Here is a 27,854-nt window from a genome sequence, read left to right as displayed (position 1 = left end):
GGAAGATGGTTTACCTTTTTGCTGCTCCTGACCTCTTTTGGTATTTTGCAATCTAATAGTGTTGAGGGACCTCTGTTGATCAAACAGGCAATAGTGCTAATAGCCTCAGGCCAGAACATCTTTGGCAATCCTGCATGTAATCTCATGCTTCTAGCACGCTTGTTCAAGGTCTTATTCATCCTTTCAGATACACCATTTTGTTGAGGTTTTCTAGGAGTGGTCTCCTTCATCTTGATTTCATTATCAGCACAGTACCGCTTGAAATCATCATCTATGTATTTTTCCCCATTATCTGACTGCAAGTACTTCACCTTCAAATCTGTCTCATTCTTAACCATTGTTCTCCATCTCTTGAATGTATCAAAGACATCATATTTATTTTTCAGGAAGTAAACCCATACCTTTTTGCTTGCATCATCAATAAATGTCACATAGTATTAGAACAACCAAGGGAGGTAATAGTTGAAGGCCCCCACACATTTGTGTGAACCAACTCCAATTTTATTGTCTTTTGATCCTTTCCAGCCTTAGAAAAGCTAACCCTTTTCTGTTTGCCAAAAATACAGCCTTCACACAACTGTTGTTTACAGTTTTCAACCCTAGTAGTTTCCCTTTAGACTGAAACACTTTTATTCCCTTCTCACTCATGTGAGCAAGCCTATTGTGCCACAAATCAGAATCAGTAACAGCATCAACAACTACAATCGTGTCTCTGCAACTGGAAGTGATGTACAAAGTTCCAATTTTAATTCCTCTTGCAAAAACCATGGCTCCCTTTGTGACTTTCCAGGTACGACCATTAAAAAGTCACATTATGATCTTCATCATCAAGCTGCCTACTAAGATCAGATTATGCATCAGTTTTGGTACATGTCTCACCTTGTAAACTTTCCACATTGACCCATTTGACATCCTCAAACTGACAATATCTAAATGTTCTCCATTAGCAAGATACACCTTCTCTTGATCTCCAACAACATAATTTTCCATGATCTCACGATATGCGGTGGTGTTAAAAGAAGCTCTTGAATCTAACACCCAAAAGTCAATAGGGCTTTCAATCAACAAGAGTAAAACATTTTGTACCTCTTCAATCTTCGCATTTGCAACATCACTTTTCTTTTCATCTTTCTTTAGTGCTCTGCAGTTTTTCTTTATGTGACCAGACTTGCCATGATTCCAACACTCCACAGTCCTTCCGAATTTGGACTTGCTTGCTTCTATTATTCCTTGACTGCTCTCTACCATTGCACTTGTTGGAATTCCTCTCAAAGATTTTGCCCCTAGTCTCGGTATTTAAGGTAGAATTAGATGTCAACAATTCTCCGAAGTCCTTTCTAAGAACTTCCTCCGCAAGAATGGTATCCCGAACATCATTAAAAATCAACTTCAACCGTCATAGGCTCCCAACAATTTGGCAAAGACGCCAAAAGACTTAAAGTAGGAACCTCATCATCAAATTTAATTTGAACGAAGGTCAATTAGTTGACAATCATGCTAAACTCATTCAAATGCAATGCCACTGATGTATTTTCTATCATCTTTAAATTGAAGAGTTTTTTCAAGAGATGAACCTTATTATTTGTAGAAGGCATCTCATACATGTCAGACAAAATCTTCATCATCCCCGTCATGGTTTTCTCTGATGCCACATTGTGAGCAACGTTCTTCGACAGTGTTAACCAGGCTACCCCCAACACCTGTCTATTGAGGAGATTCCACTCATCATCTTTCATACCTTCTGGTTTCATATCCAAAAGTGGTGCGTGCAACTTTTTACTATACAGATAATCTTCGATATGCAGCCTCTGGAACTCAAAATCCATACGATCGAACTTGTTGATTCCGAGTGCCAATCCTTCTCCGCCAGCCATAGCTCTCAATCTCGAACCAAAGCTTTGATACCACTTGTTGGGAATTAAACGTCCTAATTCCAAACTAATGAGATCATTAATAATAATCACGGAAGAAGGAAAAAAAACAAGCACAAGAATACAAACAACAAGATTTATACAGGTTCGCCTCAATATGAGACTACGTCCTGTCTTTCGCACCGCTGCAATAACCTACTATGAAGATGATATAGTTTCAAAGAGAAATCACACTCTTACATGTATCTTTCTCTAACCTCTCGGGGGCTACAACTCAAAGTCCTTTCCCATGATGATAAAACCCTAATAGCGGCGCCCCTCGATTATAAAGAAAAAATTAGAGCAACCATTGCACAAGAGTAAAATTCTCAAACTGCCCTTAATGAAAAAATAATTAATATATCATAGACCGAGCGGGGGCTCCGTCCCCCACATCCCTGGGAGGGGGGCTTTCCACCCCTCTTCTGACCCCCACAATGACCTTACGACGAATGTCGATTCGTGTACTGACTCAACGTAGGGCATTGATTAGGGCCCGCAACTTAACAATAACCTGTACATAAAATTGGGCATGACCTCTGTAAATAAACCCTGCATAAAATTGTCCATACACTCAGCATAAAAATTTTCATAAACACTGCATAATATTATGCGTAAACTTTATTCAATAATCAAACACAAAAATTTAAATGAAATATCAATATTAATTTACAATCACCCAAATAAAAACTATAAATACAGTATAAATTTTTAAACGCTAGCTCTTTCTCTTCGTGCTAAAAAGCAATATACTAAGTCCCCGTTTACATGAGCAAATTTTTCACCTATGACAAAAACAAAAGAATAAAACTTATTATTGAGTGAAAAAAAATATTCTTCCACTACTAATTACTTAATGTAGTGAAAAATATTAAAATTACCACGATGAGAAAAATATGAAAAATCAAGTAATTGGTTGCATTATCTCCAAAATTTTCTTCTTAGGATGTAACCATCAAACAAAAATTTAATAAATAAAACTATTTTTTAATAAAAAATCATAATAAATAATTATTCAAAAGTAATTTACTTTTTGTTTTTTCTTGACACCGTGAAGAGCCTGAACCCAATCATCACCACAAATCAAAGCTTGAAGTTTGATGCCAAGGAGGAATAATATGGGTCTATTACTCTACCACCAACACTAAAGGTAGACTCTGAAGCTACTGTAGATATGGGAATTACATGGATGTCTGCTGCCATTTTAAATAATACCAAAAATTTCAAATTATTAACTTTCCACCATTCTAAAACATCAAAATCATATTGTGAAGTTTACTTACAAATATGAACTCCCTCTTCAAGATAATTTTCCAATTCTGACTTTGGTGAATTTACTACTTCCACTTGTTTCACATAAGTCATTAACTTTGACCAACGTGAACTTGATGAAGAATGTGACCTACGACTTGTCGAAACACCCGCAAAGCTAATACTTGAAGCTATCCCTTCATTACTAATCTCCACATTACATATGGATACATATTCAACATAAATCTCACATAAGGTCCGTCGAACTAAGTTTATATTCATTGTAGCTTCCTCCTTAGTATATATATGTGGAAAACACATTTCAATCAATCTTAATTTGACATTTGGATCCAAAACTGAAGCAACAACCATCAACAAATTGCATTCACCCTAGTACTTCTCAAATTTCTCTTTCATTCTATTCACCATTGTCCTAATGAAAATATTTTCATTCATAGAATGAAAATTCAAAACTTCTTTTACCCTATATACCTAAGGCACAAATTAGAAGTAGGGTAGTCACTCCCAAAAATGATATTAGTGACTACATTAAAAACTTATAGAATCCCCCACACCATTTAAACCTTTTCCCATTCACCAAGACTTGACAAACAATCATATATTGGTTCTCTATCTTGAAATCTAGGAAATGTATCTTTGAATTTTAATGCAGAAGACAACATGTCACAAGTGGAGTTCCAACGAGTTGGATAATCAATAACCAACATGTTTGCATCTAGTTGTAAATGTTGAAGAATTTCAGAAAAAGTACGAAGTCTAGCCTCAGACAGATTGATGAATTTGACACTCTCATACATATTCTCAATGATATCGTTAATTTGAACAAGACTATCTTGGACTAATAAGTTCATAATATAAACACACCAATGCATATGAAATAATTTCCCACCACAAACCAATTTCCTACTTCTTGAAAAATCATCTTTCAGAACTCTTAAACAGACATCATTATATGCAACATTATCAACTAAGATACTAAATACTTTATTTTTTATATCTCAATATTTCAAACACTTGTAAAAAACATCCACTATGTCAACACCACGATGAGAAGGAGGAACATGCAAAAAACTCATTTTTGTAGCTTCCAACTACTAACAGTAAAATGCACAATAACAACCATGTATTCAATCTTTTGATTTTGGGGTTTCCAAAGATCCATAGTAAGATAATCTTGTTAATATATTTTAATAAAGTTTTCAATTTTTTTTCTCTGCCTCATACACCTCCATACACTCTTTAATGGTCTTACGAGATATTTGTTCATAATTCATATTTGTCATCTTCATTACAAAAGTAAATCCATCCTTTTCTACTATCATGAATGGGTGCTCATGCATCATAATCTAATGAGCAAAGAATACTCTCATTCTGGCTTGATCATATCTATCTCCAAAATTCATAAAAGGAAGGCTAGATGGTTGAAAGTTTATGGTTTTTTTTTTCTCATTGTCACTTTTCTACTAGGACAACATTTCAAATGTTGACTCGTATGTGTAGTCACTCCACTTCTAATAATACTCAAATTGGTTTTACAATGAACACATTGAGCCTTTTTTGTACCATCTATAAGTGAGACTTCTTTGAATTCCAACTATTCATGAGACCTTTTTGTGTTTTTGAACTTTGGATAGAGTTACCTTCTTCCTAATTTAGGGTACCTTCATCTAGGCTCACTTTTGTTACATTAGTAGTTCTAGGGGGATATGACTCTGGTGGAGTTGAGTCATTATCTATGGCCACAATAGAGCTACTGTTAACTATTGATGTCAATTGAGGAGGAGATGTTGACATTCTTACTTCTACAAAAAAAATTATAAATTAAAAAGCAATCCAAACAACAAAGATAAATCCAAAACAAGAGAGATTAACAAATAAGTGTAGACACATAGATGAGAGAGGAGATATAAACAATTTCTATTATGTAAATTATAGATAGAGAGTGAGAGAGAGAGAGAATATGCTGTCAACAGTTAATATGCAGGTTGAATCACATGTTGATTGCTTTTGCACTGAAATGATGTTAAAAATGGTCTCGTATCATTTAATAATCTTGTAGGAAACATGATGGGCAGAACTCAACTTGGTAGTATTATTACTTTCTTAAAGGAGAAGCTTTTGATGATGAAGAAGCAATCAATGATATGCTCAAAGGATGCAAGCGGCTGGAAGGTGTTGGAAGAGAGAGAGAGCCAATGAAAATTGGATATACCTTAATACAATTGGAATTCATGAGAGAAAGATCCTCTCCATTGTTTCAAAATGCTCCAAGATCCTTGCTCTAGGATTGAATGAGAAGCTTGTGCTCGTGGTTCAGTGCCTAGCAACATTAGAAACAAAACCAAGTGACTTGAGCATAGTAATAACAAGATTTCCTCACATACTTTCCCATAACATAGACGAGAAGTTATGCCCACTTTTAGCTTTCTTTCAAGCACTGAGGATCCATGAGAAACAACTGGGAAATGTATAACTGCTCAATCTGAGGCTCATCAGCTACAACATTGAATCAAAATTGACCCAAATCATAGAGTTCCTCTCAAGTCTTGTTCTAAACCGAGAAGGAATGATTGGTAAGATTTTGGTCAAGCATCCATTTACATGGGTTACAATGTGGAGAAAAGGCTCCAGCCAACATCAAACTTTTTGAAGTCTATTCCGAGAGAGGGGCAAATTAGCTTACATCTAGTCGACACGAGAGAGAGAAAGCTGAGAGAAGGGGGGAGATTAGCTTACCTCTAGTTTGTTTTGTCACTTCCGTCGGCGACGTCCAATATCGGTTACAAAAATTGATTGAGTGACCAAGATTGAAGATATTGAGGAAGAACATCATAGAAATAGAGGATGAAATTGGATAAAAAACAAAAACTTCCCTAAAGGGGCAAATTGCAATCTGATTCTTTCTCTATTTAAACTTAGGAAAGATCGGAGAATCACAACTGAATGAACTTCGCATCGTGAACAGGTGAGGCAAACACCTGAACGCCCGATTTTCCCGAGCTCCGAGTCCTCAATTCTCTGATTCCTCAAAGTTTGCCAAACTGGTAAGCCTGGTTAAGTAACGAGCCAACTCGCGAGTTTCTGAACCAAACCAAGGTTTGCTCGAGATCAACTTGTTTACTTAAACGAGCCCGATTTTGATCTCGAATTCGATTCAAGATCGAGATAGCTTGAACTGAACCGAGCCGAACTTGAGCTACTCGTGAACCGGTTTGGTTCGATGCCATCCTTAGGTTGCATCAAGTCGAACTTTGAACCTATGTAGGTTTCAGCTTGGTTTGACCTTAACTTTAAACTCGAGCTCAGCATTAAGCCTTAAATTGAACTTTAGCTAGAGCCGAGTTCTAACTCATCATACATTTAAAAAAACATATGTAAAAAATAATAATAAATAAAAGAATTTGGTGATAAGCTTAGTACCATTGAACAACACACTACTGTTGAGGGGTCTAAGACTTTACAATGGATCATTCTAATATGCAATAGTTCGTTTAATAAACCTAATAGAAGGAGTGAACTTTTTCATCAATAACCTTTATTCCATTGGCAAGCAGTAACTCTGGATGTTGAGGGATCTGGAAGAGCTGAATGACCAATGTTCTTTAAGGTTTGAGGTCTGTAAGAACAATTATCAACCTAACTAAAGAGGAAACTAACGAGAGCAATTAGGGTAAATAGTATTTCATAAGAGTATCTATGCTACGAATAAGCTCATGAGCTAACAAGCCGAGCTAGGAAAATCAAGAGTTTGGCTTGTTACACTTAACGAGTTTTATTCCAAGTTTGAGTTCGAGCGAAGCTCATGTAAAAATTGAATTAAGTCGAATTTTTTTGAGTTGAGTTCGAGTGACTTGTAAGTTGGTTTGACTTAGTGTCACTCCTACCCACGTGTCCGCAAGGAGCAAGCCCCGTGTGCCACACTTGCACATGGTGCATGCCCACGGTCCACGTGGCACATTTTTAAAAATTAAAATATTTTTAATAGACATACTAATTCTCGAAGAAAAATCATCAAGAAATATTTTTTTTAAATAAAATAAAATAAATTTAAAATAAAATCTGGATTAGTGTTTCTAATATTTAAAGTAACTCTCTATAAAAAATTTATTGAGAATTATTTTTTTGTTTTAAAAATAAAAAAAATTCTCAAGGAAATAATTTCACATGAAGAAGTATTCTCGGAGAAATATAATTTTTGTTTAGACAATAAAAAAATAATTCTGATTAAAATAAATTTATCTAGAAAATATTTTCCGTGCAGTAATTTCACAAAATAAATCGTTAAGATGTCATATTTTTATTAATCCTTTTGACGTCCGAACTAGGTAGAGTTCGGAAGTCATTCAGATTATAAGATTTGGGCAGCCGCACGGAACAGGTGTATTAAAGTTAAATGCTTCGAACGCAAAAAGAGCCATTAACTGTTTCTGAAATTATCACGACACGATTACAGAAATAGTAACGGGTAACGCTTTTCTAAATGCGAAGAAAACCACAGGAAGTGGAAAAAACCGAGACTCCGAAGTACGCCAAGCAGAACGCGTCCGGGGAATGTACGAGACTCATGTCTGAAGGGCCTAATTTATCGTCCCACGCGGCGCGACTTCCGAGTGGTCCTTAACTGTACCATCGGTTCTTAAAAAAACCCCAAATTTGGAAGTGGGGCCCATTAGAACCGGATCCTTTTGGACCCACCCAAGGAATCACTTTCTTCGAAGAAGACAGGCTCTAGAAAATAGCTCAATAGATCTCATGAACGCGTATCGAAAATCGAATCGAAGATGGCACATGAATATTCCCTGGCCGATACTCCAAATCGTTTTTGCTGATTTCTTCTCTTCTATTTTTTCTATTTTTTTTTATTACTTAATGCCGTACATATTTAGAATACAGCACGTGTCTCGTGGCTCTCAATCAACAAATCTGTGGGTCCCACTTACGAACACGAGAGACGTGGCTTCTTTATCGACCTCTAACCTTCCCCTGCGGGACAATTGGATCTGACGGCCGTATTTGCACCGTAAAAAGACCTAACTCCCACTTGAGAGACCTATTGTGACTTTTAAACTCGTTTCATTTACGAATTGCGACAAACGGCCAAATTCAACTTGCCGTGAGAGACCATCTTACAGTCGGGCAGATGTACGTATGAGAAGCTGCTTAGACGCTAGAGGCGAGAACTGTGGAGAAGAAATCATTTTTAGCTCGGGCAATTTATTATGTAAAATTATAAATTCCAAATAGAACTACAATTATTGGCTCCTGAGGACAGATATTTTGGTTTTGTTCACGCGTTCCCATTGGTTGCTTTTGTGGGCCAGTGCTTCTGCTTAAAGTAATCTTTTCGAGAGAAATTTGAATGAGATCTTTTTTGAGAAGTAAATAAGAAGCTGCTTACATTAGTGGCACATGGTACGTGGCAGCCTCTTAGGGTTTCTAATACGCTTCGGATAGTAACATAATTGTCAGTAAAATACTCCGGTTCCGTACATCGTTGGTAAAAGAGCCAGGCCGACGACGATCAACGGAAGATGGATCATAGAGCTGAAGCCGGAATGTAATTAATAAATTAGCTTAGAAGTGAGAAAGTAAGATACTCAACATTACTCTGCAAGTCGCACGCAGAAACTAAACTACTAATTTACCCCTCTGAACGTGATTTCTCTTCTCTCTTCTCTCCGACCTGGAAAACGACCAAGACCGCCATTTCAGAGATCAGATGCGTGCTTCACAAGCCACGAGAAAAACCTAGATCTTGTTCTGTGATCTTCATTGCAGCTTGAGGTTTCGATTCATTATTCTATTATTTTGTGACCTTGGTCGATTTTCGAAGCGACAATCTGCTCAGAGTCGTGTAGATCTGGAAAATTCTTCTCCGGAATGCCTTGAGTCTCTGCATTTCCTTTTATTTAACGATAGACCTCTGTCGAAGGCCTTATACATCGTCTACGTAGCGGCGTCGTTTGCTTCTCAGTTGTTTTTTGTATTCTACTGCTGTGATCAGTTGAAGTGCCGCGATTGAATTCTATTCGGGAATTCTCGGCTCCATTTTAAGGTTTTTGAGTGCTTTTAGCTTCTAGAGGTGTCGAATTTCAGAAGGAATTAACTACTTTTCGGTGCTGCTCATACTTCTCCGATGTACAAGTCCTTATATTATCCTTTTCAATATTATATTTGAAGTGGTCCTTGAATTGGTCGTATGAACAATATTATATTGGAGAAATTCATTTATTTTGTTTTTGCGTTTTATTATTTTCCATCTTCATTTCTCTGATCAGCATATATTATCCTAGTATTTGCAAAAATTTTGTTCGCTCCTTCTTCTCTATTCGGAAAAGTTAAGTTTATCTGTTTCTTTTTGCTCATTCTACCGTAATCAGTATTTGTTTATACTTCACATTGAGCAGCGCTTCTACTTTCCGATTAATCGACTTTGTTTTGTCGAGGTGTTTGGTATCATCGATTAGTTGCCAAGGTAATCCAGAGAAAGGTATTACCGATTGTTTCTCTCCTGTTATAGATCTAAAACATCAAACCCGTGGCATGGGATCATATTAGCAAATTTCCATGGCAATGCCATCCGGAAATGCTGTGATTTCTGACAAAATGCAGTTTCCAAGCAATGGTGGGCCTGGTGGCGAGATCCATCCTCGTCAATGGTTTCCTGACGAGCGCGATGGTTTCATCTCATGGCTCCGTGGAGAATTTGCAGCAGCAAATGCCATAATAGATTCTTTATGTCATCATTTACGAAGTATTAGCAATCCGGGGGAGTACGATTTTGTGATCGGTACCATACAACAGCGGCGTTACAATTGGAATGCTATCCTCCATATGCAGCAATATTTCCCAGTTGCTGAGGTAATCTTTGCTTTACAGCAAATAAAGATCCACAAAGAGCAAAAGCGTTATGATCAGCCTAAATTTGTGGAAAAAGACTCAAAGAAAATAGGTCAGGGGTATAGACAGGTGCATAAGGTGGAAAATGTTGGAGATAATCATAATTCCATTTCTGAACATCGATTGCACAAATCCAATTCTTCAGAAAAAGAAGAAGAAAAAGCAGAGAAAGCAGAAGAAAAGGATGTATCCACCGCAGAGGTGAAACAGGGTAATCAATTATGTGCTTGCTTCTCTTCTGCAAAATTCACATTTGGTTTGAATTATACTTTTTTTTTATTATCTGGTAACATATTCTTTTTTAGATACAGAAACCATCAGTCTTGTATGTCTTAAACTCGTGATCTAAAACACTCCCCGATTGAGTTACAGGAAATGTGGAATACCATTTATGAGCTCTTTGTCTGTTAAGCATTATTTGGAACTCAGACGTATTGATGATATAACTACGTTCTCTGTTGTTATCTTTTGAAAAAATCTAATCTGTATTACTTGGAATACCTTTCAGCTGTTTAAAATTAGCGATTAAATCAATATTATTTAGAGATTGGCATAGTACTGGCAGGGTGAGTTCAAGCCGTTTTAGTGCAGATCTATTTTTCTGTATGTTTTCATAATCATATGAAGCTTGAACCTGTGGCATGGTGATGTCATTATCTGACTCTTTATTTACTTTAAATTGCAATGATCGAGAGGACTCTCTTCAATCCCTTGTCGTAATGGGAGGGCCCCTCTAGCTTGGTTTGTATCTTTTATTCTTTTAAAATAAAATCTCACTTTTCTCAAAAAAAAAAAAAATGCAATGATCAATTTACATAACACCACTTAAACTAGATCCATTTAGTAGAATCTTTAATTGAATAAAATGCTTTTAGTTGTTGTCTTTCTTAATGAAGCTTGAAAGGAGACATCCGTTTTACTCTTTCTTTTTATGCAGGGACAGATGGTGCTGGGTGTAATTCTCAGACGTATTTCAGCATAAAGAAAGATGGAGATCCAGTTGGAAGTGAGAGTGATATTTTGGAAGCAGAAACTTTGAGTGATAGTAAAGGTATTATTTCGTGCCAGAGTGTAAAAAGATAAGTGGTTTAGAATGGACTGGTGACACCATTATTTGGTGATACAAGCACTACATATATATTTCACTAGTAAGTGATTGTAGAGTCTGCATTAAAACAAACATTAGAAAAAGGTAAAAAGACAACACCTCCAGCGCGTAGAAGCTGGAAAATCGTTTTTTTTTTTTTTAAAAAAAAGAAGAAGCTGGAATGTCATGACAATGCACTTAATCTGATGCTTCATGGGAGCTGTTTAAATGTAATGCTTGGAGATTCTCTTCTCTGATAGTTACATGCAACAATGGGAACATTCAACAATGTGTCAATTATTTCTAGAAGATCCTGTTGTTGCAACAGTACTGATATTAATTTTTGCTGATGGTTCTTCTGGAAAAAGTTGTCAGAACATAATGATTTCTCCTAGTTCTACATATTTGAGTCTTGAGAAACCAAAGTGTTATATATTCAGAATTCATAAAAATTACCATTCCTGCTTTGAGACTTTAATCCCCAAGTAAATTTGTCCTTTCAGTAACCCTTCAAGGTCATTTCAACCATAAATGCTTATTATGTTATTCATGTGCCTTCACTCAGGGACTGGAAAGGATGACCTTCCCAAGAGCACATCCTCAGATCCAGATGAGAAGCAGAAACCACATTTAGCCCCTAAGGTTTTCGTGGGCCTTGAAACGTTGGATGGAAAGTCGGTAGGATTTCATACGCTGTAGGAGCATCATATTTTTTCATGCAAACAGCTTTAGGATACTCAAGTCTTTAGTATCTTTGTAAAGTTAGACAAAATTAAATGGCTCAATCGCTCAAGGTTCTTGTGTTCAGGTTAATGTTGTTGAAGGGCTGAAACTTTATGAGGGTATTTTTGAAGGATCAGAAGTCTCAAAGCTTTTCTTCTTAGCAAATGAGTTAAGAGCGTCTGGTCGAAGAGGAGCATTGCAAGGCAAGTCAATTCCACCTTTGGTTGGTGTAAAGATTATACTCCATTATCTCCTTGTTTGCTGGATCCAGATATTCTTTCCTTAACAATATGGCTGTGGAACTGAAGCTTCGCTTGTAGAAATATTATTTCTTCAGTCTGGTAGTGATTGAAACCTCTTATCAATTTTGTGTTAAAGAAAAGTCCTCATATCAATTTCTTTCTTTATTTGACACATTGTTTTGTTTTAAAGACAAGAGGACTGTTGTAACAAAGATAAATGCTGTGGGGTAAAGGTAACATAATATCTTCAATTGTGCCTCCAACTTGTGGTTGCATCAGTACTTCTTGCTAGGTCTCCGTCTTTCACCGATAAGTAATACACATTCTGGTTTCACATTCTTATTTAAACATTTTCTGATAAACTAGTTTTGTTCTTGTAGAAAACATCCGGTTATGTTGATTCTTTGATTGCCATATGATCCCTTTTTTTTTCAAATTTTTTAAAAGAGAGCGCACTTTATTAGGCCCAGAGGCCATAAACAAAGAGAGACAACAGTAAGAAGGATGATTCCTTATAATGAAAGATTGCAGGGCAACCCCCTCTAGGAGGGAGTTCACTAGACCTCCACAGGATCTTTACATAAGCCCTTCTCCATCTTCTTTTGTCTGGCTCTATGCTTTTGAGGCCTCGGGAATGTAGTGGAATGTTTACGATTTCTGGTCTTTGGATTGTAAAGAGAGTTATCATCTATAGTGAAAGCACAGATTGTCAGAAGGCTTGAGCACTTTGAGTCCCAAAATTATAGGAGAGGAATCTCTTAGGTAAGTCAGTTGTTGGCAGGAAATAATGAATAGCATGAGCTTATGGGAGGATTATATTCTAGAGTGTTGTTAGAAATTGGTATATCACGGGTCTGCTAACATTAAAAAAAAGGAGGATCTGTCTGAAGACGTAAACTGAAAAACATTCAAGCCCATACTTTTCTCATGGATTTTAGCTGCTTGATAGACAGCTGTGCTAGGCATGTCATCTGACTGTAACTGCTCAGAGCTCCTGCTTGTTGATGTAGCATCCCCATCCTATTTTTGTTCTATACAGTTGCATTGGGAAGTAAAAAGGAGGCCGCGTGTTACTTTAAATCCATGTTGCATGTGCCCTGAAGCTGAACTATCACTGTTCCATGTAGCTAGCTCAAACTAATCATTTTTATGAATTGTGGTAGTAAATCAGCTTTGCTCTTGTAAATCTTCGAAATCTTTGTCATATTGTGTATTGAATGATACATCCATTAAAGGATGGGGGAGGCTTGGAGAATAATCCTTGCTTTTGGAAGTTAAAACGGCCTTTTAGCGACAGGATCTGCCGGGGAAATTTTCCATTATTCAACATGATGGGAACCATTATACTGTTCTTTCATTTTATTTTACTTTTTGATTTTTCCTTTTTGATGAGTACATAAGGGAATCATCCTAGACCAGTTCGTGATGGAGTCCATGTGGTATATTATCTTTTTGGTGGGGGTCATTTATTGGTTGTTTTTGGTGTATAATCTTTTTGTTCTAGAAAATGATTTGACTTATGCAATGATTGTTGAATGTTAACTTGTGCTTTAATTTAATGTGTACTCAGACACAAAATTGTAAAGTGCATTTATTATTATTTTGGCCTGTCTGTTTCCCGGTTCTGTGGGTGGATGGAGCATGCATAGAGATTTCTGGATGATTTTTCATATCTTGCAATAGACAGTGCAATTTTTGAAGTTTTTGGATGGTAACCATTGTTGTGATAGTGTTTTAACAGTTAAATGCGTAAGTTTAAATGATCCTTATGAATTTTTTCAAAAATATTATTATGGAAATTCATAAAAAAAAATTATTGTGGAACTATGTTATGCAAAGTGGTTACAGATGCTATAAATGACAGAAGACTGTGTTGTATACTCAGAGCAACATTAGTTTTAATGGTCTTGCAGTTAGAATGTTTTAGATAGATCTATCAGTTGATTATATTTTTCCAGCTTAAGTCAGTGGAATATGTTAAGAAACTTGTTGAAGGAGAATAGGTTAAATAGGTATTCGGGTGTAAGAGGTTTAGGGGATAGGCAATATAGGGTGGTCACATGAAGAGAGGTGTACAAATGGATGAAAGTGCTGTAATTGTAGGTGATAGAGGCTGATATAAGTAGCTCAATTGCAGTTGAATGTTGAGGACGAGGTTCTTCATGGGGGTGTAATGTTAGGAAACTTTAGCAAGGGTAATTTGAAGATTTGGGTGTAAGGGGCTAGGGGGAAATTGTTTGAATGTTAAGAGGGCAAAATAGGCATTAGAGGCATTATAGGGTGGATGCATGAAGAGAGGATCTCTTCTGTCTCGTGTGTCTTTAGAATTAGAAAAATCTTGCTTGAGTTTCCTAGTTTGAATAGGAGATTAGGGGAATGTTTGTTTTAATCTAAATAGGATAGTTTGGAATTAGAGTGTTGCTCCCTAGCTTGAGTTTCCTAGTTTTGAAAAAGAGATTAGGAGAAAGTTCGTTTTAATCTAATTAGGATAGTTTTCCAATTGAGATGTAGGAATCTTGTTTAAGTGGATGAGATCAAGCAAAGGGGTAGGCAATTCCCCAATTTCAGTTTCTGTTTTCTCTTGTGTGCATATTCTTGCATTGGCATGAACCAAAGCCAGTGACTTCTCATCTTTTCTCCTTCCCTCACCCAAGCTCCTTCCTGCCAGTCTGCCAATGCATGACCTCTCCCTCATAACCAAATCATTTGTCTTCTTGTATCTTATTTGCTGTATGACATGAGTATCCTCTAAAATTCTCATTTTTCCATGAAAATGGAACTGTTTAGTGCATTAATTGCCTTGAAATCACATTTATTGCCATTGAATTAATGTCTTAATTTGTCATCAAGTGTATTGCTCAAAGCCATTTATGTATCATGAATATGAGGACATTACTTGATGTTGCATTTTGGATGAAATTTTGTGGTCTCAATCAGTTCACAAGTCATTTTTCATCTCTAAAAAAATAGTATATATAGATTTTAGTCTTATTAAGCCTGTAGATTGGTATGCCTAGAAATTTGAAAGTGCTCATTGCCATGAAGTACTGAGAGCTGCCATTCTAATTGGCAAGACATGCCTCACCTTTTAAAACTCATTGCACAGGGATTGAAAAAAAAACAGTATAGGTTCTTAGACACCCTTCTTGTGTATGGCTAGAGCTAGTTCAGGTTTTTAGTTTTCTGATCAAGGGGAAAAAATGAAGGTGGTCTATATATGGTAGGCAGAATTCCTGTATGTTAGGACCCGTTGCTTGATTTTCTTTTAAAGAAAGAAAAAAAAGACTGTGTCAGGAAATTTTTTACCACATTCAAGTGGTTGTTCAAAAAATGGTGTTAAGTTGGGTCCAAGGCCCATCCCAAAATGACTAGCCAACTTAGAAAACCTCTTTCCCAGCTAATAAACTCAAGATCTTTGTACTCACTAATCCATGTGGGACTATTCCTTAACACTCCCCTCACATGTGGGCCCTCTTTTGTGAGTCTACAAGTGGATAATTTAGGTGTAAGCCCTCTTTTGTGACTCTAAAAGTTGATAGTTTTAGGTGTAGGCCCTGACTCTACAAGTGGATAGTTTAAGTGTAGGCCCACATAAAATAAGTTGGGTCCAAGGCCCATCCCAAAATGACTAGCCAACTTAGGAAACTTCTTTCTCAGCTAATAAACTCAAGATCTTTGTACTCATTAATCCATGTGGGACTATTCCTTAACAAATGACATATGTTTTTAGTTTCATGAAATGTTTTGTGAAGTTCTGGGAGTAAGTGGGAGATCTTGGTGCATATATGGTGCAAGATTATACTTATGTGGAAATTTTGTCAAGCTGGGTGCCTCTTGTTCCTTAATTCCTGTATGGAGGTGAGTGGGCCTACTACTGATGGCACTTCATTAAATTGGAAAAAATACATATGCTCATAATGGAGGGGACAAATAAAAACAGGAACCTAAGTGCCTACTACTTTGATTCATTAGATTATTTAAAATTTTTAATGTTTTAATCAATCTGCTGGATTGTGATTCAGATTTTCATCCTCTCATTTTTCTCCATTGGCAAGTAATAAAATGTTGATAAAAGTAATTAATGAAGAATTCTTCTGCATTTTGATTTATCATAATTTTTTTGAATGAATTATGGCTATCTATTTCATCTCTGAATTCATTCAACACTATGAGGCATTCACTATTTTTTTTCGAAGATGAAAAATCCTTCATTAATGCCACCAAAGATCAAAGATTGTCACCACTCAAATGGAAGAAAAAGAGAGGATAAAATGAGATGTTGTTCTCTTTTTTTCTTTTAAAAAAAGAGATGTTAGTATTTATAGAGACTTTTATGATTCATTATTTTGTATATCGTGCATCAGTGTCAGCTTGCATGTGTGAGATTATTAGTTGCTTCAATGGTGGTTTTACAATAGGGCTGGAGTTACTCAGTCTGGAAAATATGCTAGTTTAGATGTTCTGTGCTCTAGAGTAGAAATTTGGAACCTTGAAGACATTCATCTGTGTTTCTTCAACTGGATCTTTGCTTTTTTTGGTAGTTTTATCCAAAATTTACTATTCTTCATGTTTACTTAAATCTCAAGTTTAGCAACATTGAGAAAATTAGTACTTTGCATCCAAAAAGTTCTTGTTTAGTTCTTTGTCTCTGTATGAGATTATTCCTTTAATTGTTCAACACCAATGCGTGATGGGAGAGAAACATCCATTGTAAACTGGCTTTCATGCTTCAGACTTGTTATAGGGGAATTCATTTTCTATGAAAAGGTCTAACTGTAATTATAGGAAATGGATGGAAAACTGGATCTAACTTAAATGGATAGAGAACTCCTAATGAATGATAGAAAATGAGTGAGAACACACAAGGACTTACAGAAATCCTAAAAAATTGAATAAGATGCAATCATGTTACATTATAACCAGCACTTTATACTTTTCATTTAAAATATTTATGGTGAAAAAAAAATATGTAGGTTTTGGAACATTTGCTTAAATGTTTTGAAATGGTATCCTTTGTTGCAAAAATGGGTTTTGAGGAAGTGCCTTTTCTTGTCCTGATAAAGAGATCCCTATAACAATGTTATCTCTAAAGGCACAACTTATTCTGATGACAAAAACCAGGGCAAGCGTATGTGATTTCAAAGAGACCAATGAAAGGTCATGGAAGGGAGATGATACAATTAGGTCCTCAAGTTGCTGATGGACCTCCAGAAGATGATAACTCCACTGGGACTTCCAAAGGTAAGTTCCATTTGCAATTGTAACTATTATTTGAATAATTACCATATATTTTCTTAAGTTTGCAACATAATCACAAATTTGCAGTTTTCCAAATAAAGCAAATTCAAATACAGCCAAATTAACCCTTATGTGAACTATTTAACGAGTGTAATAATTATCATTACTCTAAAACTTAAATTTTGTATAATTGAATTAATACTTAAAAAAGTGGAACGCAGCAGGCAGGAAGCCCTCCTTGACAAATGGAGTTCCAGCACCTGTACAAGAGAGGCAGCAGAAGGGCAGGAGGCCCAACTGACTGCATCCCAAAATGGTGTGGAGGGGGGTACTGGAGGGCCTCCTGTGACGGGAAAGGAGGATGGAGGTGGGTGAACACCTCCTCCAATTCCTCTCTTTCTTTCCATTGGAAGAAGAAAGGTAGAGAGGGAAGGATCCACCTCACCCATTCTCTCTGCCACCAGCAGAGAGAAAGGGGGGAGGGGAAGGTCCTGATCCCTTTCCCCTCTCCTATGTACAAGGTGAAGGGAAGGATGGAGTCTCTCTTCTTTTCATGCAAGAAAATGAAGGGGATGAGGTGGGCCCAGCTTCACTAAATTAATTTTTTTACAAAACTTTATGTGAAATTATTTAATTTTTTGTTGTCAGTCTTTTTCATCAGGGCAACTTAATGGCAAGTCAACCACTTGTCCATTAGATTTCAACAAGGCACCATATTTAGAAATTCAAAGAGACGTGTTTATGTGGATTTAGGCCAAAAGTTAGGATCTTATTTGGAAATTGACCTTTCCACGTTTCAGTGATTACTGCTTTTGGTCTTCTAGGCCTTTTGTATCTTCTTCTGGAATGAAATCTCTTTCTCGTGTGTTAAAAGAGATAATTGTAAAACAGTGGTCGGACCTTCAAATGGCATTGCAGATCGCAAGCTGGAGACTATCCCAAACTTGCTGCAGGATGTCATTGATCGCCTGTTACAGTTGCAGATTGTGCCAGTGAAGCCGGATTCCTGTATTATTGATTTCTTTAATGAGGCAAGAAACTATTCAACATTTTGAGGCTTCTAAGAAGATGTGCTATGCTGTTTGCAAGTTTAATTGTTCTTGTTATTTGTGTAGGGGGACCACTCACATCCTCAAATTTATCCACCTTGGTATGGAAGGCCTGTATGCGTTCTGTTCCTCAGTGATTGTGACATGGTTTTTGGCAGAGTAATTGGTGTAGAGTACCCTGGGGACTACAAAGGCTCCCTTAAGGTCTCGCTGGCAGCAGGGTATGCTCTTTCTCATCTGAATCCTGGAAAACATGTGTATATCATAAATCTACTTTTTTTCTTTTTTAAGAAAGGTCATTATAAATCAATACTATTTGTTAAGGAATAGTCCCACATAGATTAGTGAGTATAAAAATCTTGAGTTTATTAGTTGGGAAAGAGGTTTCTTAAGTTGGCTAGTCATTTTGGGATGAGCCTTGAATCCAACTTAACATGGTATCAGAGCAGGTACTCATATGTGGGCTTATACCTAAACTATCCACTTGTAGAACCACAAAAGAGGGTCTACACCTAAATATATCCATTTATATAGCCACAAAAGAGGGCCTACATGTAAGGGAGATTGTTAAGGAATAGTCCTTCATGGATTAGTAAACACAAAAATTTTGAGTTTATTAGTTGGGAAAGAGGTTTCCTAAGTAGGCTAGTCATTTTGGGATGGGCCTTGCACCCAACTTAACACTATTCATAAAGTTAAAGGAACAACATAATTTTGCATCAATATGGTAACATAACCTATTATGTTGATTTAAAATGGATGGGCTCGTTTTTTTTTTTTTGAGAACAATGTATTTTCATTAAGCCAAAAAGGCAAGAGCACAAACAACGTGGTCCCTAACAATAAAGGATTGGAGGGAGACCCCCTCTTTAGCAAACAAATCAGCTAAACTATTGGCTGCTTTAGGAAACATGACTTCAAGTACAAACAATAGAATTTGTTGGCTCAAGAATTTAAAAAAAGCAAGACCAATGACACCATGAAGGTGCTTTCCTTCCGGAGCACCAATTAATAATGCATTTTGAATCACCCTCAACATGGAGAGAACCCCGCAATTGTCTTTGGAGACCATAAGATGCCATAATGCTTGAAGCTCAAATAGTTCAAGTTCAAATTCAAATTCAATTGATTGATCTAATTCAAGTTCAAATGAAAGCTGGTGTTAGTGTGGACGAGTTCAAGTGCATTGGAAAATAGTTTTTAGTGTTAGTGCCCAAAATGAAAAATATGATGTAAACAAGAGAATGAGTAACTTTTTATAATATACCTAAATAAAACATATACTTACACAGATCATGAACCAAAACAAACATGGTTACTACACTAATAAGTAATTTAATGTAGAATTAAAATATATTAATATACTAATTAATTAAATAAGATATTACATTAATTAATGATTTCTATTGTAAATTAATATAATAATTACGTGTGACAATTAATTGTGCACTAGTTAATTATAAAAAATAGATAAATAAAAATTAAAAAAATAACAGAAATGAATATAATAAATTGATTGGGCAATGGCGGAACCACCTTGCAAATACCAAAGGAGCTTGCTTCTTGTTCAATTTTGGATATGTATTCAATGGGATCAACAAATTCAGTTTTAGTGGGGTGATCTTCAGGTGCCAGAGGCAGCCTTTGCAGCCAATTGGGTATCTCCAAATCACTCATCAAATTCAATATCTAAAATATTAATGCCTCGAATTGTAGTAAAAACCAACGTCTTGGACATCCTACAACTTCTCTCACAAGTTCATTTGAAAACCATTCCACTCAACCTTTTCCTCTTCTGAACCTAATCTGAGAAAACACCAAAACAGCAGCACCACTGTAACGAAAGATCAAACGGAATGCGTATCATTCCTCAGGTTCAGGTTCTACAGAGAGATTTAACATAGTTCTCTCTGCTGGCTCAGGAATCAATATTCTTCACTTGCATCAAAAGACACATTGCAAATGGGTGTTTGGCCCATTATTTTTAGAGTGCGCACATCACCAGCTTGTTAAAGAAGACGGGTAACAAAGTTGCAACAAGAAAAAAGAAAGAAAGAAAAGTACGAAGGAGAGTAGAGAGTCGAAAAGCCTGAAGTAGCCGAAATGCCTTTCGTTCTGTCACAAGTGAAGAAGTTCCTATGCCAAAGGCATTCGAGAGGAGGGATTTTGGGTTGCTACTTGTTGAAAGCCAAATCAATTTTGGGCCGAGTGCAAGAGGGAGATGAGAGAGGAAATTTCGCCGAGAGCAAGAGGGAGAAGGGAGAGGGAGGCCGAGTGCGAGAAGGAGAAATAGATGATTCGGAAAGGGAGAAGAAAGCGGGACAGAAGAAGAAAAAAATAATTTTCGGGAGGAAGAGAGTCGTGTCCCGACGAGTTCAAGCGGATGAATCAGGATTTTGGTGGGAAATCCTGATTCAGCCGCTTAATGCTATAGCGACTTCAAGTGAATGATTTACTTCATTCACTTGAACCCGACAAAGGTGCACCACTAACGGGTTCAAGTCAATGAAGTATTTAATCACACGAACTTGAACTTGAACCCGTGGTGCACTAACCCCCTCCCCAAGGCAGAACTAGAAATACCAAGTGTCACCACGAATGTGGCTATGATTGTGCCCAAAGAGTTCCTGAAGACACCCCTGAACCTAAAAGGTTTCCAAGGAAGAATTGATCAAAATTGAGCTTTATGATAATAGGCTTTGGTGTCTGCTAAGCTAGGGTTGGGCATCGGGTCGGGTCTCACGGGGAACACTACCTGACCTGACCCGAAAACCCCGGGTTCAGGTTTGAGAAAAAAACTTGCTGGTTTTTTTGTCTGGGACTGGTTTCCCCAAGCTCGACCCACAGGGATGAAACAAGGGTGTAAAACGGGGTAGGGACTGGACGGGGGTGGGTCGGGTTTATGAGGACGGAGCCGGGATGGGTCAAGTTTAAGTCGGGTTTATGGAGATAGGGCGGGGATTGGTTGGATTTAAGTCGGGTTTACAAGGACGGGCTAGAGGGGATGGTGATTGGGTTGGGTTTAACGTTTTGGGTTTTTTTTAGTTTTTTTTTTTTTTGGGTTAGGATTTGGGGTTGGGGTTCGGATAACCCGACTTCCCATCCCTATTCCAAGCTTCAATGGGTGGTGGTGGGGGGACTGACCATGATCCCGTCCCCGACTTGTGCCCACCCCTATTCCAAACTTTAGTGGGGGTGTACTAAAGTGGGAGAGACATGAGACTTGAACCTAGTGGCTCCTGACGAGGTCGGTTCTCAGTTCTAACATCTTCAAACAATGGGTTTATGAGGACGGAGCCGGGATGGGTCAAGTTTAAGTTGGGTTTATGGAGATAGGGCGGGGATTGGTTGGATTTAAGTTGGGTTTACAAGGATGGGCTAGAGGGGATGGTGATCGGGTTGGGTTTAATGTTTTGGGTTTTTTTCAGTTTTTTTTTTTTTTTTTTTTTTTGGGTTAGGATTTGAGGTTGGAGTTCGGATAACCCGACCCGTTCCCATCCCTATTCCAAGCTTCAATGGGTGGTGGTGGTGGTGGGGGGACTGACCATGATCCCGTCCCCGACCCGTGCCCACCCCTATTCCAAACTTTAGTGGGGGTGTACTAAAGTGGGAGAGACATGAGACTTGAACCTAGTGGCTCTTGACGAGGTCAGTTCTCAGTTCTAACATCTTCAAACAATGGGTTTATGAGGACGGAGCCGGGATGGGTCAAGTTTAAGTTGGGTTTATGGAGATAGGGCGGGGATTGGTTGGATTTAAGTTGGGTTTACAAAGATGGGCTAGAGGGGATGGTGATCGGGTTGGGTTTAATGTTTTGGGTTTTTTTCAGTTTTTTTTTTTTTTTGGGTTAGGATTTGAGGTTGGGGTTCGGATAACCCGACCCGTTCCCATCCTATTCCAAGCTTCAATGGGTGGTGGTGGTGGGGGGACTAACCATGATCCCGTCCCCGACCTGTGCCCACCCCTATTCCAAACTTTAGTGGGGGTGTACTAAAGTGGGAGAGACATGAGACTTGAACCTAGTGGCTCCTGACGAGGTCAGTTCTCAGTTCTAACATCTGCAAACAATGGGTTTATGAGGACGGAGCCGGGATGGGTCAAGTTTAAGTCGGGTTTATCGTAGGGATTGGTTGGATTTAAGTCAGGTTTACAAGGACGGGCTAGAGGGGATGGTGATCAGGTTGGGTGTAATGTTTTGGGTTTTTTTCAGTTTTTTTTTTTTTTTTTTTTTTTGGGTTAGGATTTGGGGTTGGGGTTTGGATAACCCGACCCGTTCCCATCCCTATTCCAAGCTTCAATGGGTGGTGATGGGGGGACTGACCCTGATCCTGTCCCCGACCTGTGCCCAGCCCTATTCCAAACTTTAGTGGGGGTTGGGGGAATGTACTAAAGTGGGAGAGACATGAGACTTGAACCTAGTGGCTCCTGACGAGGTCAGTTCTTAGTTCTAACATCTTCAAACAATGGACGAGAGCCAAGCCACATGACCAACTGATTCTTTCTCAGCAACACTTAGCTAAGGGGAAGAAATCATTTGAAAAACTCTCTGTTTTTCTCATTTTAGATCATCTAACAAATAATATTGAGGCTAGTTTGAGACATGATTGACCAAGAGCAGGAAGCATTAGACCGATGTCAAATTGGATGAGTCCTAAAATGGTGTTGGCAAACACAACAAGATCTCAAACTTGTTAAAAAAGTAATATGAAATGTGCCAAGAGAATTGGTAATGGATAAATAGGTGGTTGATTGATACATCATCAATGTGGTAAACAGGGCAAGCATAGCTAGGAACAAGAGATCCATGGTGAATAAGGTTGTCCCTTATCTTTTCCAAAAAAAAATAAAAAAAATAAATAAGGTTGTCCCTCATGAGAATTTTATAGTAGGAAGCCACAATGTAGGCGCCATGAGCATTGGGGCACCAGATGATCTTGTTAGCACAATTAAGTCTAACGAATTCTTGGCTTAATTGTCCCTTAGATTGCTAGCTTCAACAACCTCTAGATCACTAATGTCTCTAATCAGTGTCGTGGAAAGCACCATTTGTAATAATGCTAGAAAGGGGCTCATTCAGGTATTTGGTGAGGTTGAAAAGGAATGGAAATTGGTCTTTGAGAGGAGCACTATGAGACCAAGTATCCAGCCAAACAAGAATGCATGAACCTTCTCCCAGGAAGAATCCGATATGAGAGGTGAAAAGGGAGAAACTTTTATGTACATACTTCCCTATAGGAGATATGTGACTTCGAGTGCCATTTCTTGATCTACTCCGATGTGAGAGGTGAAAAGGGAGAACCTTTTATGTACATACTTCCATATCGGAGATATGCGGCTTCGAATGTCTTTTCTTGATCCCCTCCCTCCTGCAGAAGATCTCTTTGTGTATTTACTCCTACACCATTTGGTAAGAAATGAATTGTTTGTCTCCCTGATTCTTCTAATTCTTAGGTTTCCTTGAATATTCTCTTTGTGGACATCAATCCAACGAACTAGGTGGTGTTTAAATCCATCAATTGTGTCTTTCCATAGAAAGTTTCTCATTATTTTTTCTTTCTCCTTAGCAACTTTCATCGGGCAATGAAGGAAGGAGAGGTAGTACTGGGTTACTCTGCTAGCTTTAGAGATTTTTCCCTTCCAAATGAAAAGTTGATTGTGAAGTTTTTCTATTACTGGGTTCCACAAAAGACCTATTAATTCTGCCATTGAAGAGAGGGAGACTCAAATAGGTTCCCGGTAGGGAAGATCAGCTGCAGCGTAGTTGGGTGGCCAATTCATTCTAAGTGCTCTAATCTAGATTGAACCCAAATAGATTTGACTTTGCTCAGTTGATCTTCTGTCCAAACATGATTTTGAATATATGAAGGAGAGCTTTTATATGGATGAATTGTTCAGTTGAGCCTTTGCCAAATATTATAGTATCATCCACATACTGGATGATAAGGTTTTTAAGGCGATCATCTGGGAATAACGGTTTAATCCAATCGAGTTCCTGGGCCAATCTGAAAGGACAGAAAGAGGTATGGATGTGGATGATTTTGCACTCGGTCCTTTGGAAGCGGAAGATGGTGATGGCAAACTGGGAATCTCTCGTTCAGACCTTTTTACTCTGAACTCTATCATCACATGTATTCAGGATTAACCCCATCTGCTGTATGAAAAGGTGACTATTATCAATTGGGACTCATATGAAGGATACTCCGTCTCTTTTGGCAACTGAGATTTTTAGCATTATATGATTTGTATGGCCTGCTTCCTCGATCTTCAAGGTTGTTCATCAATAGTAAAAACTCTTGCTATTCATCTTCAGAGTTTCCTTTGTCCTCCCTAGCAACAACTTGAAAGCCACGGCCATCTTCTCACTTTGCATTGAACTCAGGTCTTTCTCTGCCACGAGAAGTCCCGGCAGATCCTCTCTTGATCTCCTCTTGGTTGGCTTCCATTCTGTTGTCCTTCATTCTTCTCTTTGCTCTCCTGTTCAGAGTTTCCCCTTATCTTTCTTTTCTTCGCCCTTGTTACCTTTCCCTTTTTCCCTTGCTTCGCTTTCTCCTTTCTCATCTTGCTTCTAGCATACCTCTTTCATCACATTCATTACAGCAGTCAAAGGTCTCAAACAATGGCTAGATACTTCTAAATTACAACGTCACAGCATCACAACATGCGTAGTATACATTTCTGCAATAGCAATAAGATTTTTAGGATCTTACCTACTGCATAATCTCAAAACATCTGGTTAAACCTTGTACTCTCCTTTATTAAATATTATTTCATAGGTTTAACCCTGAATCTTCTATAGTATGCAGTTTGTTTTTCTCATTCAGAAAACAGTCATATATCATGAAGTTATCCCAAGAAATATTACCTAACTTTACCCATAAGATGGTAAAAGGCAAGATTATGAAATCTCTAATACTTAAATATAGCCCTTCCAAAAATGGTTCCTTAACTACAGACCTTAAAATTGTTGCTTAATTTAATGAAGGAATAAATTTTTTACAGAAGAGATAAGAGGATTTCGGAGTTTCTAAATCTTGTCAGCACACAATTATGTATTGTATTCCATCTTTACTTAAAGAGTGCTCTTTTTCTTCATCCAGTTGGCCAGTATTATTTGTGAGTGCCAAGTTTCATTATGAGTACGAACTACAGTTTGAAGCTTCAAAAACTCTCCTAATTCCCCCTAATGATGCTATTTTTTTTGTCATGTTATCAGCATTTCAACAAAGAAAAAAATTCTATTATTGTTATTGTTATGTTATTACTATTATTTTTATTGTTATTATTATTCTTTATAATAATAATAATAATAAATCATTTTAAAAATAAATAATAATAATAATAATAATAATTATTATTATTATTACTATATTATTACTATTACTATTCTTCTTCTTATTTTTCTTGATAGGAAAAGTCAGGTCTGAATATCAGTTTGTTTTGTTATGACATTAACCTCATTTAGCAGTATACTGCAGGATGCTGCTCTCTTCTGGAAGAGCATATCTTAGTGTTTGAATCCAGTGAACCTAGAATAACTAATTTTTCTGTGTCTTGATGTGCTTTATTTGGACAACAGTTTCAAATTTAGGAAGGGCAGACTGGCCAGTATATAGGGTTGCAATGTGCCCAAGGAAAAGGTGTTCATGGGATTGTATTTTAAGGTTTTTAATTTAAATGCACACTAACATTCGAAAGATTTGGAGTGAAACTTCCTGAAATTTTATGCCCTAATATTTTATGGCTAATCAAGCAGGTCCCAATTAAAATCCTATAGACTGAAAACATATCAAATCCTACTTAGGAAACTCTGTATTTATCCTATTTCATCTTGCCTATAGATTTTTCTTGTAGTTTATATAATTTCATTGGATTACATTATATTATATGATGAATTGAAAGGGGAAATGAATATGGTTCTCTAATCCTCTTTATCCACAATTACAGATCTTTGCTGGTCGTACAAGGAAAAAGTGCAGATTTTAGCAAGCATGCAATCCCCTCCTTGCGCAAGCAGCGCATCCTTGTTACTTTAATGAAGTGCCAACCAAAGAAGTCTGTGACAACGGACAGCTTGCGTCTTTCTCCTTCTCCAGTGGTGGCCACAGCACCACCTCCAACATGGGGTCCTCAACCAAGTAGGTCATCTGGTCTTGCACGGCATCCAGCTGGACCTAAGCATTTTGGTGTGGTGCCCACTACTGGTGTCTTACCAGCCCCACCTATTCGCCCGCAACATCTACCACCTCCCAATGGCATTCAGCCACTATTTGTGGCTGCTCCAGTTTCACCTGCAGTCCCATTTCCCGCACCTGTCCCTCTTCCACCTGCCCCTGCTGCATGGCAGCCTGTTCCTCCTCGACACTCGGCCCCAAGGCCTCCGGTTCCAGGAACTGGAGTATTCCTCCCTCCACCAGGCTCAGGACATTCTACACTAGCTTCACAGCAATTAGCAGGATCGACTGTGGCAGAAGGAACTGTTGCAGTGGAAACCACAGGTCTAGCTGAAAGTGAGAGCTATTCAGAAAAATTGAATAGCAGTACAGGTGAAGCTTCCCCTAAGGGTAAATCAGATGGGAAAGTTCATAAGCAGGAGTGCAATGGAAAGTTAACAGGTAAAGATGAACAGCAGAATGTTAAAAAGAAGGTTTCAAGCAAACCAACTGGTACTGTTAGGTAGGGAGCAAAGGAGGTTAAATTGTTTATTTTTGGAAGAACTTTGGAGGAAAGAGAGTAGGCTATGCAACAACAGGAAATGAGACTGGGGAAAATGTAAAGAGCGGCAGAAGAGGGGGGTGGACATTATTCTTGAGAGGGATAGCTGAGCATGGACTTATTTTTGTTTATGTAGCATCCTCAGATTTCTGAAATTCTCACTTTATTTTTTGTTTAATTTTTTTTTCCCCTACGATGGATCCCCTCATCCCTTGTGGTGCGTAATGGTACCTTTTATGAAATAATCTGGCAACGGAGTCTTTTCTTGAGCTGCTAGTTTTTGGTCTTCAAATTGAAATGCGCATGAATCAATAGGTTTGATTCCAATGTATATGGATTATCTAAAATGTTCCGGAGCGCCAGGAGAAATTCTCTTAAATTTGTTGTGGTTAAGACCTGGATTGGACCGGCCATCTGGTCGAATTAGGAAATGACCAGACTAGGTCCCTGGAGAAGAAAAATGGAGAAAGGGGAAAGACCCGGTTGATCTGGCTTGCCGCTCTTCCTGACGTGTACCAGTAGGGAAGGGGCAACCTCTGTTCACTCTCCCCACCAAAGAAGGGGAGGAGTCGTGGCCTCTTTTAATAAAGAGATGAATTGCGAGGGCGCTTGCCGTCTCGTCTCTATGATGAGGTCTCAGAGTTGTTCGGTTTCGATACGAAGTAGTTTGGTTTCAATATGAAGTCGGTCTTGTGAAAATGCTACAAGGAAACTACCGTGA

General features: G+C 37.8%; 1 protein-coding gene and 1 pseudogene across 2 annotated transcripts; both read left to right on the top strand.

The window, feature by feature from the left end:
• The first annotated feature begins 5,160 nt into the window (after positions 1 to 5,160).
• LOC137955038 (transcription termination factor MTERF6, chloroplastic/mitochondrial-like) lies at positions 5,161 to 5,924 on the top strand (annotated as a pseudogene).
• A 2,885-nt stretch (positions 5,925 to 8,809) lies between these two features.
• LOC137956089 (RNA demethylase ALKBH10B-like) lies at positions 8,810 to 27,409 on the top strand. Of its 2 annotated transcripts, none has more exons than XM_068803413.1 (8): positions 8,810 to 10,293; positions 11,020 to 11,133; positions 11,735 to 11,847; positions 11,978 to 12,095; positions 17,256 to 17,375; positions 18,291 to 18,403; positions 18,488 to 18,642; positions 26,366 to 27,409. In XM_068803413.1, the coding sequence occupies exons 1-8, from the start codon at positions 9,750 to 9,752 to the stop codon at positions 27,096 to 27,098; spliced, it is 2,010 nt and encodes a 669-aa protein (XP_068659514.1). In that variant the 5' UTR covers positions 8,810 to 9,749; the 3' UTR covers positions 27,099 to 27,409. The 2 variants fall into 2 exon arrangements, with proteins under 2 accessions (XP_068659514.1, XP_068659513.1); XM_068803412.1 differs by having other exon boundaries at positions 18,264 to 18,403.
• The last annotated feature ends 445 nt before the right edge of the window (positions 27,410 to 27,854 follow it).

This window comes from Aristolochia californica, unplaced genomic scaffold (assembly GCF_029961685.1).
Source record: "Aristolochia californica isolate CCGP_79_NKW_82.1479 unplaced genomic scaffold, dmAriCali1.0.hap1 SCAF_2, whole genome shotgun sequence".
Classification (NCBI taxonomy): domain Eukaryota; kingdom Viridiplantae; phylum Streptophyta; class Magnoliopsida; order Piperales; family Aristolochiaceae; genus Aristolochia; species Aristolochia californica.
The sequence above is the reverse complement of the archived record's forward strand: the minus strand, read 5'-3'. Positions and strand labels throughout refer to the sequence as shown.

Excerpts from the sequence above, each read along its gene's own strand:
- LOC137956089 (XM_068803412.1), top strand. The coding sequence starts at position 9,750 with ATGGCAATGCCATCCGGAAATGCTGTGATTTCTGACAAAATGCAGTTT. Across the intron at positions 10,294-11,019 it reads CACCGCAGAGGTGAAACAGG|GGACAGATGGTGCTGGGTGT; the intron begins GTAATCAATTAT and ends CTTTTTATGCAG. Across the intron at positions 18,404-18,487 it reads TTATTGATTTCTTTAATGAG|GGGGACCACTCACATCCTCA; the intron begins GCAAGAAACTAT and ends TTATTTGTGTAG.